The sequence below is a fragment of the Pelodiscus sinensis genome, chromosome 4 (genome assembly GCF_049634645.1).
Source record: "Pelodiscus sinensis isolate JC-2024 chromosome 4, ASM4963464v1, whole genome shotgun sequence".
Taxonomy (NCBI): Eukaryota; Metazoa; Chordata; order Testudines; family Trionychidae; genus Pelodiscus; species Pelodiscus sinensis.
This window is the reverse complement of record NC_134714.1, coordinates 45389089-45401508: the sequence shown is the minus strand read 5'-3', so window position 1 is coordinate 45401508 and position 12420 is coordinate 45389089. Positions and strand designations below refer to the sequence as shown.

Here is a 12420-nt window from a genome sequence, read left to right as displayed (position 1 = left end):
AGCTTCCTCTTTTGATCACTTAACTTGGTCATTTTTTGTGACTTTTACTTTTAGCTCTTCAAATTCTTTTTGGCATATCCAATTACACTTTTCCACTTGCTAGAGTTTACACTCCTTTCTATTTTCCTTAGGAGGATTTGACTTTCAATTTTTAAAGGATGCTTTTTTTGCCTCTACCCACCTCTTTTACTCTGCTGTTTAGACATTTTGTCATGTTTTAGTCCTCTTTTTTTTAAATTTAGGGTACTAATTTAGTTTGAGCCTCTATTATAGTGCTTTAAAATACTTTCCATGCATCTTGCAGAAGTCTTACTCATGAATACCCTTTAATTTCCATTTAACTAGCTTCCTCATTTTTTGCAGAGTTCTCTGTTGTTAAAGCTAAATGCTACTGTGGTGGATTTCTGATATCTCCTCACCTCCACAACAAAGGTTGAATTTAATTATATTATGTAATGATCAAGTATATGGTGTCATCCACTGGGAAGGAAGGTGTCCAGGTAAGATTTTTTTATTAAGTCAATGAGAACATAGTAATTGTAGGTGGTGGTGGTCTTTGTGAAATAATTCTTTGAGGTGGAATTGGTAAAATAATTCTTCTATTTCTCCACACTAGTATAGTATTAAGTTCTTTGGTGAGGCATAAGTTCATTTGCCTTTTTAAACTGTATGCACTTTAAATCAAGTACAGTCCCCTTCCTCCATGCCTGAGAAATATCTAGCACATTTTGGACACACATGAATTATAAAAACACTTCTCAATTAAAAAAAAATGTCAAGTGAATCAGACCCATATAATGTTAAGAGCTGAAGTGTTAAAAAGCAATTTTTGTCTAAAGTGAAATACTGTCTGAAGTGCTTCTGAATTAGTACATGTGACAGATGCTCCTTAGCAAAGGATCCTCTGTTCTTTACAAAAAGGTCTCACTTAAGACCTGACAAATTCACTATACCAGACATGTCTAACAGGAAATGTTCCCATAAAAAGTAACATCTAAAATATCTACAAAAAGCTCGTAACTTTGTCAAGACACAATCACTGCAACATATTGTACAGATACCTAGGGAGCGGGGGAGCTCTGTGCTCCCAAGAGGGATGGGGCTGAGGCAGCCAGCCCTCAATGCCGGATCCCTCCTTCCACCAGCCCTCAGAGCCGCCTGCTGCTCCAGTGGCAATTTTAAGGGCTCTGAGTTCTGGCCACCACTGCTGTTGCAGTAACAGCAGTAGCAGCAGTGGCCAAGAACCTCAGTCCCTGTTGAATCACCAGGCTCCAGGGCAACTGCCCTCTCCCCAGCTCCAGCCCCAGCCCCTTTTGGCAGATTGGACAGATAATATTTAAGGGGTAAAGTATTTCTTTTGAAACAACAAAGTAATACAAATTTAGGGTACGTGTACATATACAAAATATGTGATGTTATTATGACTTTCATTATCTCAATCTCTAGTACCACATCTGCTTTATCAGATGTAAATGCACTATACCAACAGTTAAATAAATAATAAAAAACTCAGAGAAAGGAAAAGCTTTATTGGAGCGTCTTTTGGCCTGGATATAATCGCATTTAGATAAAAGAAAATCAAGGAAATAAAACTAACAGCTATTGATTTCATCAAGTTTTACAGAATTTACAAACAGGAGAAAACTCATGCCTATCTGACCAGCATATAATTTAATTTTTAAGTCAAAATTATCTTTCCTCAATCATTGCACAACCTGTTCTTATTGTCCACTACCAAATTTTACTTTTTTGCTTATCAAAATAGCATCAGCAATGTAAACATCTGTTGCATATGTAAACTTTCAACAGTAAATGTGAACACACATTAATTTACAAAAAAAAAAGTATCACCAAATTTATTACTATTATGGTATATAATGCATAATACTGTTTAAAAAAAAATTGCAACCTACTGAATTTATAACAAAAAGGAAGAAGAAACCAAAAAGTAGTGCCACACATCAGAGTAATAATATTATAAGGCTATAACAAAAAAATCTATGAGTCTTAGCCAGTAAAATATACTTTTTTCCCTAAGACAAATCAAGACTACATTTCTAATCACTTCACAACTGTAGTGTAGGTGGGAGGGGGGGGGGTTGGAACAAGCTAAACTGCATCAGCTATTATCCTCCTTTGCCTTTCGTAAATTCATGTGCAGTAGTGTTTGATAGTACTAGACGTAATAGGGTACAATTATTGGCAGAGATATAAAATGTGGATTGTCAGTTTACACTTTTGAGAACAACTGATTTTTTTAAAAATGTGTTCAAATTATTTAAATAGGAAGAAGAAAAACAATCTGTTACCAAAAAAAAGCAGAGGTAAAAAAATAAACATTTTAAAAAGGCAATAATTGAAAGATAATTTTTTTCTAAATAATCACCCCACAAACATAACTGATTAAAGAAATGAAATATTCTGTAGACAAATTAAAAATGAGTGTGTTTATACTATTTATTTTATATGCTTTTTCTGTACCTTTGTTCGCTTTTTGTTAAAAATTAGTAAACTGAAATAGGCACAAGGCAATCTAGGAAGCCCAGTGCCACTATAGACTTCCTTTGTAATGTTTAATGTGTCTTTATAGTGCAAGGCAGAGTCACATTCTCAACCATTTAGAAAAAATATCACATTTCAAATTTATTACCAATGGTCTAAAAATAATATATATATGTATGTATATATATATATATAAATCATCATGGTAACCAAAAAGACTTTGTTGTTCTTCCTCTAATGATACTCCATTAAGAAATTTGCTGTTCAATACTTTCTTGAAAATGTCACTTCTTTGAAATCTAGTTAGGCAGCATGTACATATCACAGCATTCTGTTTGCAGACACACTGAGAAGGGTAAAGGAAAAGGAAAGCTGAAATATAGTTCAGCTTGTCAATGCCTTTAATATGTTGATGAATTTTTATGCAGCACTGGAGACGGCAAGTTTCTTCAGATGATCCATAAAGACTTGCAAGCTGACATCATCAGTCAAAATAGGTGCTCCAGACTCCTCCAAAAGAAAGTAAAGGCAAGGAGAATTCATTACATTAATTATAAAGCAAGTGTAGTTGGAAAAAAATCTTAATCAACAATATATTCAGTAAAATAATCAGTTCATATTTTAAAGGGCTTCACAAACATCATTTTGAAAAAAATGCAAGATTGTAGGTTTACATACATTTCCTATATTTGGATAAATTCAAGTATAAACCATCAAAACTATATTCCTTCCCATCTTAAATAGATTCTGCAACAGGAAACAGTGTGGGGAGATAATAAAATGTATTTATGGGAAGCCTAACATTTTTCATAGTTGACAAATATTGAATATAAACTTTATACATTTAAAAAAATCATGCCATATTTCCTACACAGTTCCTATCTTAGTGCTCCAAAAAAGAAAAAAAAAAGAGAAAGGAATGGATGTTACTACCACCACCAAAATTAACAACCATTTAACAAGAACACCCAAAATATCAATGGGAAACACAAGATGACTGAGGAGTGCCTAATCCAACATCCATTGAAGTCAAGGGATATGTCTACACACTGGAGCTCATCTAGCTGGCTTGGGTACTGGAACAGTGAAAAAGTCCCAGCAACACAGGCTTTAGTTTGAGTATTACATTCCAACTAACCTCTGGGAACAATCTGAAGTTCCCTATGAAATGCTCATGACAAAATTCAAACTTTGAGATGATGAAATGAAAAGAATGAATGTGACTACTAAAGTATTTGCTTGGACTCACTTCAGAGAGAGCGTAAGATATCTAACAAGTCAAGAAAACAGACAATACATTTTCAACATTTTAGTGTGAGTGTTATTTTTAATACATATACAACTGGTTCTCTCATTTCACATCAGATCTGCCAATGCTAAACAATGAACCCAAGATTAGAAAAATATTGGTGAACTGCTCAGGTTTCCAGGTAAAAAGGGCCAAAACCTTTAGTACATAAAAAAACACCACCAGACTTGTCAACTCTGCAAAACATGACATAATTAAAACTCTCAAGTGCTCTTTTAAGATAGTCAGGGTCATTATCCCCATTTTACAGATGAGCAGAAGGAACACTCCACAAATACTAGCAAAGCTGCTTCAATATCCTCCTTTAAATCCTTTGTTAAAAGCCTCCTTTGCTGTAGTTATGACTACAAAAACCTTAACAATGGTTAAGCAGTGGTTGTGTTAAAATCACTACTTCCCATGCTGACTAATATTATCTTTCTGTACTCCCCCATCTGTCTGACTATCTGTCCTTACATCTTTTCTGAGAAATTGTAAGCTTTTTGAAGCAGGGGCCATCTTTTTGTTTCATGTTTGCATGAAAATCTCTGAAATGAACAAGGTGAATACCCATAACTCCAATTAAAGTCAGTGAGCTGAATGGGTGTTCACAACACTTTTCAGGATCAAGACACACATGTCTAACTTAGGGCACAGAGACATTCTTTAGAACAGGGCAAAACCACGAAACGATCAGTGGCGGAGCTAGGTTCGGGTATCCAGATGCTCCTGGCTCACTGCCCTGGGCTCAATACACTGCACTATATTGCCTCTTCTAGTGAAGACCCACTGGAAATTAATGAATTTCCAAACTACTCTCTATTAGTGGCAGAGTAAGAATAAATGATGTTCTGGCTTGCCTGCAAATGAAATCATCTGTATTTTCTCCTCCTTGCACAAGGAGCAGCAACAGGACTATAAATAGCCTTGTTCAAAAGAACTGGCATCACGGAGTCAGTGTGTGACTCACTACGCCACAATTTTTACATTGAAATAGAGCTTAATATCAACTAATAATCCCCTTCTAATGTAGCTGAAGACATTTTAGGGCAGAGGTGGGCAAAATCTGGCCCATCTAACATTTCTGTCCGGCTTGCCATAATTCCCAAAAATGTATAGGGTATCAACAACCTGAGGCCCTGGAGCTGCAGGCGACTCTTTGGCTGCTCCCTCATGATCTCCAGTCTAGTCTGCTAAAATTCCTACAGTTCAGTGGGGTGCTCAGGCAGGCTGCCTGCCATAGCCCCACACTGCTCCCAGATGTGGCTGACTGCTGCTGGCATGTCTTTGTGCACCCCTGGAGAGGGAAGGTAGAAAGCTCCGCATACTACACTTGCCTCAGCATTATGCTCACAGTTCCCACTAGCCAGTTTCTGAAATTAACCAATGGGAGCTGATGGGGCGGTTCTTGAGGGTACAGGCAAAAACATGGAGACCTGATGCCTTCCTCTCACAAAGGGGCATGCATAGACGTGCCAGCAGCAGCTGACAACTTCAGGGAGCACTGTGGGGCCACAGCAGGCAGGGAGCCTGCTTGAGCCCTACCAAACCAGTGCCTGGGACCCCTCTGTGGTAAGTGCCTGTGATCCAGAGCCTGCTACTCATACCCCCCTCCTGTACCCCAACCCCTGCCCCAGGTCAAAACCCCCTCCTGCACCCAAATTCCTTCCCAGACCCTGCATCCCCTCCTGCACCTTAATCCTCTGACCCAGCCTGGAGCCCCCTCTTGCACATAAATTCCCTCCCAGACCCAGCACACTCTCCATTAATATAGTACAAATGTGCAGCCCATGACGACTTACCAAAATATGTGGAGTGGTCTCCCTTGCAAAAATGATTGCCCACCCCTAGTCTCTGGAGTAGTTCAATAAACAACAAATCAAACACTTTGTCTATTGATAATGTTAGGGTCTGTAGTTTACCATCGTGAAACTAGCACGATTCCACTGTATGAAGCTGCAAAATACATGAAAACTAGCTTTGTTTTTACACAGGCCACACAAAGATTTTTAATAGAATTTAAAATCCTAGTACTGCAGCATGTAAATACATGAAAGATTTCAATACAACACAGGCAGATATTAATTGATCTGGAGCATATGCGAGGCTTCCAGGCAAGGGCCGAGCTACTAATCCCAATAAGTTTAGCATTAGTAGACTTAAAACATGGCACACTGCTTTTTCTCTTAAAAACTGTTACATGCTTAGTCACCACTAATGAAAGTATAGAAAAAGAATAGCATTACTACAGTAGTTTAAAGAGTAATTTCAAGATATTGGAAAGTAAATACAATTAAACTGTCTATTGAAATTTTAAGTTATTTATTTTCTGAATATGTTTAAATACCATAAATGCTCATATGGGGCCAAAGTCTGAAAAACCTTCCCTTCCAATACAATATTAAAAGATAAACTACATGACTTGTTGCTTCCTGAAACATGGCTTCCGTGGTATGTGGGTGCCCTCTTCAGGGCAATGTGGAGTACCAAATTTTATTGGTGATTTTCACCAATTCGTGAATCAGCCAGAATTACATGAAACAACCCAAATAACTCGGGAAATTTAAGAGCAAAATTAGTTACGTTTAAAATGATAAAATATAGCATATATCATTTGATACTCTGAAAACTCACTATTTTATTTTGTTTAAATCTATTTGCACAAGGTACATAAGAACATAAGAAAGGCCGTACTGGATCAGATCAAAGGTCCATCTAGCCCAGTATCCTGTCTGCTGACAGTGGCCAATACCAGATGCCCCAGAGGGAGGGATCACAACAGGTAATCCTCACATGATCCCTCCCCTGTCACCCACCTCCAGAGAAACTGAGGCTAGAGATGCCATTCCTACCTGTCCTGGCTAATAGCCAGGGCTCGACAAATACACTCGCCCGCGGCGAGTAGATTTTACCAGCTGGCGAGTGCAGGGGCGGACTGGCCCGCTGGGCCGTTGTGACAGGCTGGCCAAAGCCCGCACTACAGGCAGCGCGGCCCCATCCGATCCACTGGCTGGCAGAGGAGCAGAGCGCCGCTGGGAAGGGGGAAGTGCGGAGATTCTTGCCACCGGGCTGCCTGCGTGCAGCTCCGGCGCGAGGAGGCGGGGCAGGATGCTAGGACGCTGGCATGACGTGGCCTCGCTGATTTTAAAGGGCTGTGGCAGCTCGGCTCTGGCCGCCTGTCCCTGGGAACTGGCTGCGGCGCGCGGCACAGCCATGTCATGCCGGCTCCAGTCCTGCCACAGCTCCAGCCCCCCTTTGTCTTTGCACTGCCCGTTCCACACGTTGCCCCTGCTCCCCTGCACCGTGGACTCCCTGCTCTCCCTCTTCCCTGCGACCCTCTGGCTCTGCACCGCCCTTGCCCCCCGCACTCTGCCCCTTCCGATCCCTGCCCCCCCAGCTCTGTGCTGCCCATTCCCTGCACTGCTCATAGACCCCGATCTCTCTGCCCCTCCCGTTCCCCGCGTCCCATTCCCCGTGCCTCCACTGCACCCTGCGTCCCTGTGGCTCTGTGACTCCCGTTCCCTGCACCACCACCCCCACGCTGTTCCCTGCACCCCTCTGGCTCTGTGCTGTCCCTGCACCCTTTTTTCCCTGTGGGTCGGGAGTGAGGGGTGCTTGCCCATAGGGAGGGGCTGGACAGGTCAGGGAAAAGGTTGTTGTGACCCAGCAGCCAGTGAAAGGGGGAGTTCACTTGAAGCATTTTGCCTTTATGGAAAAAAATGAATGAAAATGCTATTTGCTATTTATAGGGCTAAAATGCCGGGACAAAAACGAAAACAAACAAAAAAAACCTATTGCAAAATGCAAACATGTAAAAAGACAACAAAAAGGGGGGGGGGGGCAAAAATGTTTTGCCTGGGGCAGCAAAAAACCTAGAGCTGGTCCTGGGGAAGGGGAAGGGGCTGGGCTGTGGGGAGGGGAGGGGAGGGAAGGAGGTCAGGAGAAGAAGAAGAAAGGGGAAGGCACCAAGGGACAGGGGTGCAGGAGAGACAAATGCCAGGGGGCCAAGTGCAGACAATGAGGGAAAGGGCAAGAGGGGAGGTGTCAGTGGGAGGGGGGACAGGGTGATGCTGGGAAAGGATAGGGTAAGGGCACTGGGGGCTGGAGGGAGAGGTGCTGGGAGAAGGCTTGAAAGAAGGGGTGGGCATGATGAAGGCGGGGATGGAGCAAGGCATCTGTGAGGGCACAGGGGCATGAGGGGAACGGGGGGAGAAGGTGGTGAGGGGGTGGGTATCAGGGAAAAAGAGGGCAATGGGGGCAGGGGCAGTGAGGGAAGGGGGAGGAACCAGGATGGTGCAGGTGCCAAGGGATTCTGAGGGTGAAGCAGAAGAGAAGACACCTGCAGGGGAGGGACCAGCACCAAAGGAGAGACGCAGGGCTGGTGTGTAGAAGGAGGTTTTAGGAGAGGGGATGAGGAGGGATAGCTCACATCATCAGAATGAGGCTACTGGAGGAGTGGGCACGGGGGGGGGGAGGGAGAAGGGCTGGTGGAGGGGGCAGGTTGCAGGAGGGCTGAGGGCAGTGAGAAGGGCAGGAGTCAGGACAGCAGAGGAGGGTGAGAGGTTGGGGGGGGGGGGACAGCAGGCACCAGGGGAGATGATGGAGCAAGGGGAGGAGACATGGCAGCAGAGAGAAAAGGTAGAGGTTTATAAGATATTTATTCATAACTTGGGTGATATTTATTAATAACTTATTAGTAAGTACTGTTCTTATTCTTATTAGGAATTTATGCCATTAAAAAAACACTTTTGTGGGGAAGGGTGACGAGTCCCTTTTTTGTCTGGCGAGTAGGGTTTTCCATAATTTGTCGACCCCTGCTAATAGCCATTGATGGATCTAACCTCCATGAATCTATCTAGCTCTTTTTTGAACCCTGTTAAAGTTCTAGCCTTCACCGCATCTTCTGGCAAGGAGTTCCACAAGTTGACTGTGTGCTGAGTGAAGAAAAACATCCTTTGGTTTGTTTTAAACCTGCTGACTATTAATTTCAGTTGGTGACCCCTACTTCTTTTATTGTGGGAATAAGTAAATAACTTTTCCTTGTTTACTTTTTCCATACCAGTCATGATTTTATAGATCTTTATCATATTCTCCCCCGCCTCCTTAGTCTCCTCTTTTCTAAGCTGAAAAGTCCACGTCTTTTTAATCTCTCTTCATATGTGACCCGTTCTAAACCCCTAATCATTTTTCTTGCCCTTTTCTGAACCTTTTCCAAAGCCAATATATCTTTTTTGAGATGAGGCAACCACACCTGTACACAGTATTCAAGATGTGGGTGTACCATGGTTTTATGCAGAGGCAATAAGATATTCTCTGTCTTATTCTCTATCCCTTTTTTAGTGACTTCTAACATTCTATTTGCTATTTTGACTGCACGCTGAGTGGATGTTTTCAGAGATCTATCCACAATGACTCCAAGATCTTTCTCTTGAGTAGGTATTGAAAGCTAAGCTTACATGAGTTCATGCAGAAATTATACAATACAGGGCTAATGAAAATGTGAAATTTCTATTTTTTACTTTTCAGCTGAGTCTTTGTCAATAATATAAAAAGGAAAAGGTAAACTCCCCCTATCAAAGAAAAGAAGAGTCTAACTTGTTCAGCTTGAACTACAATTACTTAGTTTTTAAATTAGGTTAAAGTTTCTTTTTGATGCCATTATAAATTTGGAGAAATACTTTGACATTTCATTAATGTTTCGGACTGAATATGCCCTTCATCAGACTACCTGACAAGAGCTTCTACTGCCTTGGCATCAACAACAGAAGTGTGTACAAACCTAATGTCAGTACATTTTTGACAATGCCACCAAATAGGCATTTGGTTATATTTCTTTTCCTTTTATAAAATTCTAAGCTGGGAGGCAAGGTAGGAAATTGGGATGCAGAACTGTTAAGGCTGCAACAGAGTCAGGAAAGTGAATTGCTGTACACAGCCTTAGTTCTTGAATTTCCTGTATCTTTAATAAGTTTCCTTCCTGGAGAAAGGACTTGAAAAGCTAATTTCCTGGTGACTGAATGGCAACCTGGAGCATGGGAAATAGCTAACTGGCACTATTGTTTAACCAATTAATCATTTGTAACTTAGGTCCTACCATGTAGCCTGCTAGCCCCACCATGGCTGGAGCTGTTCCAGCAAGACACAACTGTCCACTGACGGAGTTAACTGGCAAGGACAGATTAATTGGTAAGGATATCAGTAAGCCTCATGTTTACTGGCTATTTAACCCCACTAATGGAAACCAAGGTATCAATAAAATATTAGTGCACTGCCCATCCCTTGTTGCGCTTTAATCTCAGAGTCTATCTGTTGTAGGACAGTTTTCTGGCACTCTGGTGATCAGTTCCTGAACTGTGTTGATGAGATGGATAATAAGATTTTCTGGATGCAAAAACATTCCTTTAAACATCTTCACCACTGAGGTAAATTTAGCTCAATGTTTTGTAAACTTACCTGTCCCCAGGCATACATGTTGTTATGAGTCTGAGAAGGATTGACTTTAGAAAGCAGGAAGCGGGCCTTCAAAAACATAAACCAAAGGGGAAATAAATCATTAAATTTAAAACAAAAGAAATATTGTACTCACAGCATTTTACCTTGATTATCTGAAGCAAAGCATGCTTTGGTTGTCATTTTCTTAGAATTTTTTAGTGTCAGTTAAGTTTTTACAGGAAAAAATGAGCAAGCTCTAAGTGATGCTGAATGTGAAACTAAATATCTCTGTATTTCATAGCGACAACATACAAATTATTTGTGAGGCTGACAACCTTTCAAAGTTGTGGAAAATTTAAAAAATTAAAAACTCAAGTAAAATAAATATAAAATTAGATTAGTAAAAAATGTTTAAGAATCTAAAACTAATGCAATAGTAGTGTCTAAAAGTGGTTCAAAAATTAAGTAACAAGTTATTATTACATACTTATTTGTCAATGTCAAACATACATATGGTTGTTCAGTCACCATTTATATAACTACCCATTTAAATGTATTTTAATGATTAAAATGCAAGTTTATAGTATTTTTAATTTAGTCATGAACAACATGTCACTTCTTAAACCTATGTATACAGTTTATTGTACCTGGCTTCCTCCATGCTCTGTATCAATGTACCGGGGCATTGGGAATCTGGAATGGAGAATTTCCTGGGCATCATCTATTGGAGCTTGTAACAGATGGCGGAAATTTTCATATTCTGGCATGTCCTGGTAGCCTGATTTGCGCCACTGAGCTATGTTCTAGAAAGAAAAGAAAAGAAAAGAAAAGAAAAGAAAAGAAAAGAAAAGAAAAGAAAAGAAAAGAAAAGAAAAGAAAAGAAAAGAAAAGAAAAGAAAAGAAAAGAAAAGAAAAGAAAAGAAAAGAAAAGAAAAGAAAAGAAAAGAAAAGAAAAGAAAAGAAAAGAAAAGAAAAGAAAAGAAAAGAAAAGAAAAGAAAAGAAAAGAAAAGAAAAAAGCACTGCTTATTATCGTCATGATTTGTACAAGGTGGACCTCTCTAGTCCAGCACCCACTCCAAAGGAGGAGATTTGCTGGATCAGGGGGATCTCTCCCCTGTTGGCCCGTGCTAAACTGCTGCCCACGCCCCTCATCTTTGGACTCAGCCCGCCCTGCTGCTGCTTGGTCACTCTCTGGGCCAGAGTTTTCTAGCTCCCACTGCCCCCACTGCTGCTGGAGCTGGAGCTCTCTGTCTGCCACTGGGGCTGGAGCTGCATGGCCGGGGCCTCTGCCTGGAAGCAGAGGTCCCTAGCTGCTGCTGGGGCCAGAGCTGTGCAGCCAGGGCTGGAGCTTCCTGGCTTCCACCAGGGCCAGAGCTGTGCAGCCACTGCCGTGCAGCCACTACCACCCCCACCCTTCCCCCCAGCTGCCATCGAAGCCAGATTTCTCTGCCGTGCAACCTGCCAACCCCCCATGGGGCTTCCAGCTGAGTCACCAGCCCCCCCACTGCCCTTCTGCCCCGAAGCCAGATCTCCCTATACCTGGACTCTGTGGTACAGGAATATCTGTGGTCCTGCCAGACCACGGATGTTGCTGGACTAGAGAGTCCCAGTTGAGGGAGGTACAATGTGTATTATCATAGTGCCTAGGACCCCCAGTCATGGACCAGACCAGCATTCTGCTAGGTGCTTTACAAACCCAGAACAAAAAAAGAGTCATTCATACACAATACAGTTGATATGGGACTTAAAGTGGGGGACTGTTCCAACATTCCTGCCCTCCTCCTAGACTTTGCTCCCTCCAACTATTATATATGTATTAACTTATAAAATTGACTCTCTAAATACAAGCTCTAACAAGACAAATATGTAACAGAAGCAGGTAATACACTTTTTTTACTCGTGTAGCCATTGTCCTTGTCCATACTTTTCCCCACCTTTGTCAGGCAGAGCTGTGCTAAATTGTAAATATGTAAGGACAGGGACCAATCTTATTTCCTTTAAAATATCATGCGCCCTTAAAGCACAGTAGAAATAAATAGTAATACTATATCCAAAAATACCAAAAAAATCTTTTGCTGTTCTACATCAAAATTTAGCATGCTGATATCATGTAAGACAAATTTCAGCTGGAGGCATTTTGAATCAAATGAAACTTAAACCCCTTGAAAAACAGGATTTATAATCTTCAGAGTATAGC

The 12420-nt window shown here is 41.4% G+C and overlaps 1 protein-coding gene across 2 annotated transcripts in view; it reads right to left on the bottom strand.

The window, feature by feature from the left end:
- Positions 1 to 1509: 1509 nt before the first annotated feature.
- Positions 1510 to 12420, bottom strand: part of SEC23A (SEC23 homolog A, COPII component) — a 56374-nt gene continuing 45463 nt past the window's right edge. For both annotated transcript variants that reach the window (XM_075926896.1, XM_006117709.2), the window contains exons 18-20: positions 10870 to 11025; positions 10244 to 10309; positions 1510 to 3012 (exon numbers count right to left, since the gene is read on the bottom strand). In XM_075926896.1, coding sequence (XP_075783011.1) covers positions 2923 to 3012; positions 10244 to 10309; positions 10870 to 11025 — 312 coding nt within the window. In that variant the 3' untranslated portion in view covers positions 1510 to 2922. The remainder of the gene's footprint in view (positions 3013 to 10243; positions 10310 to 10869; positions 11026 to 12420) is intronic.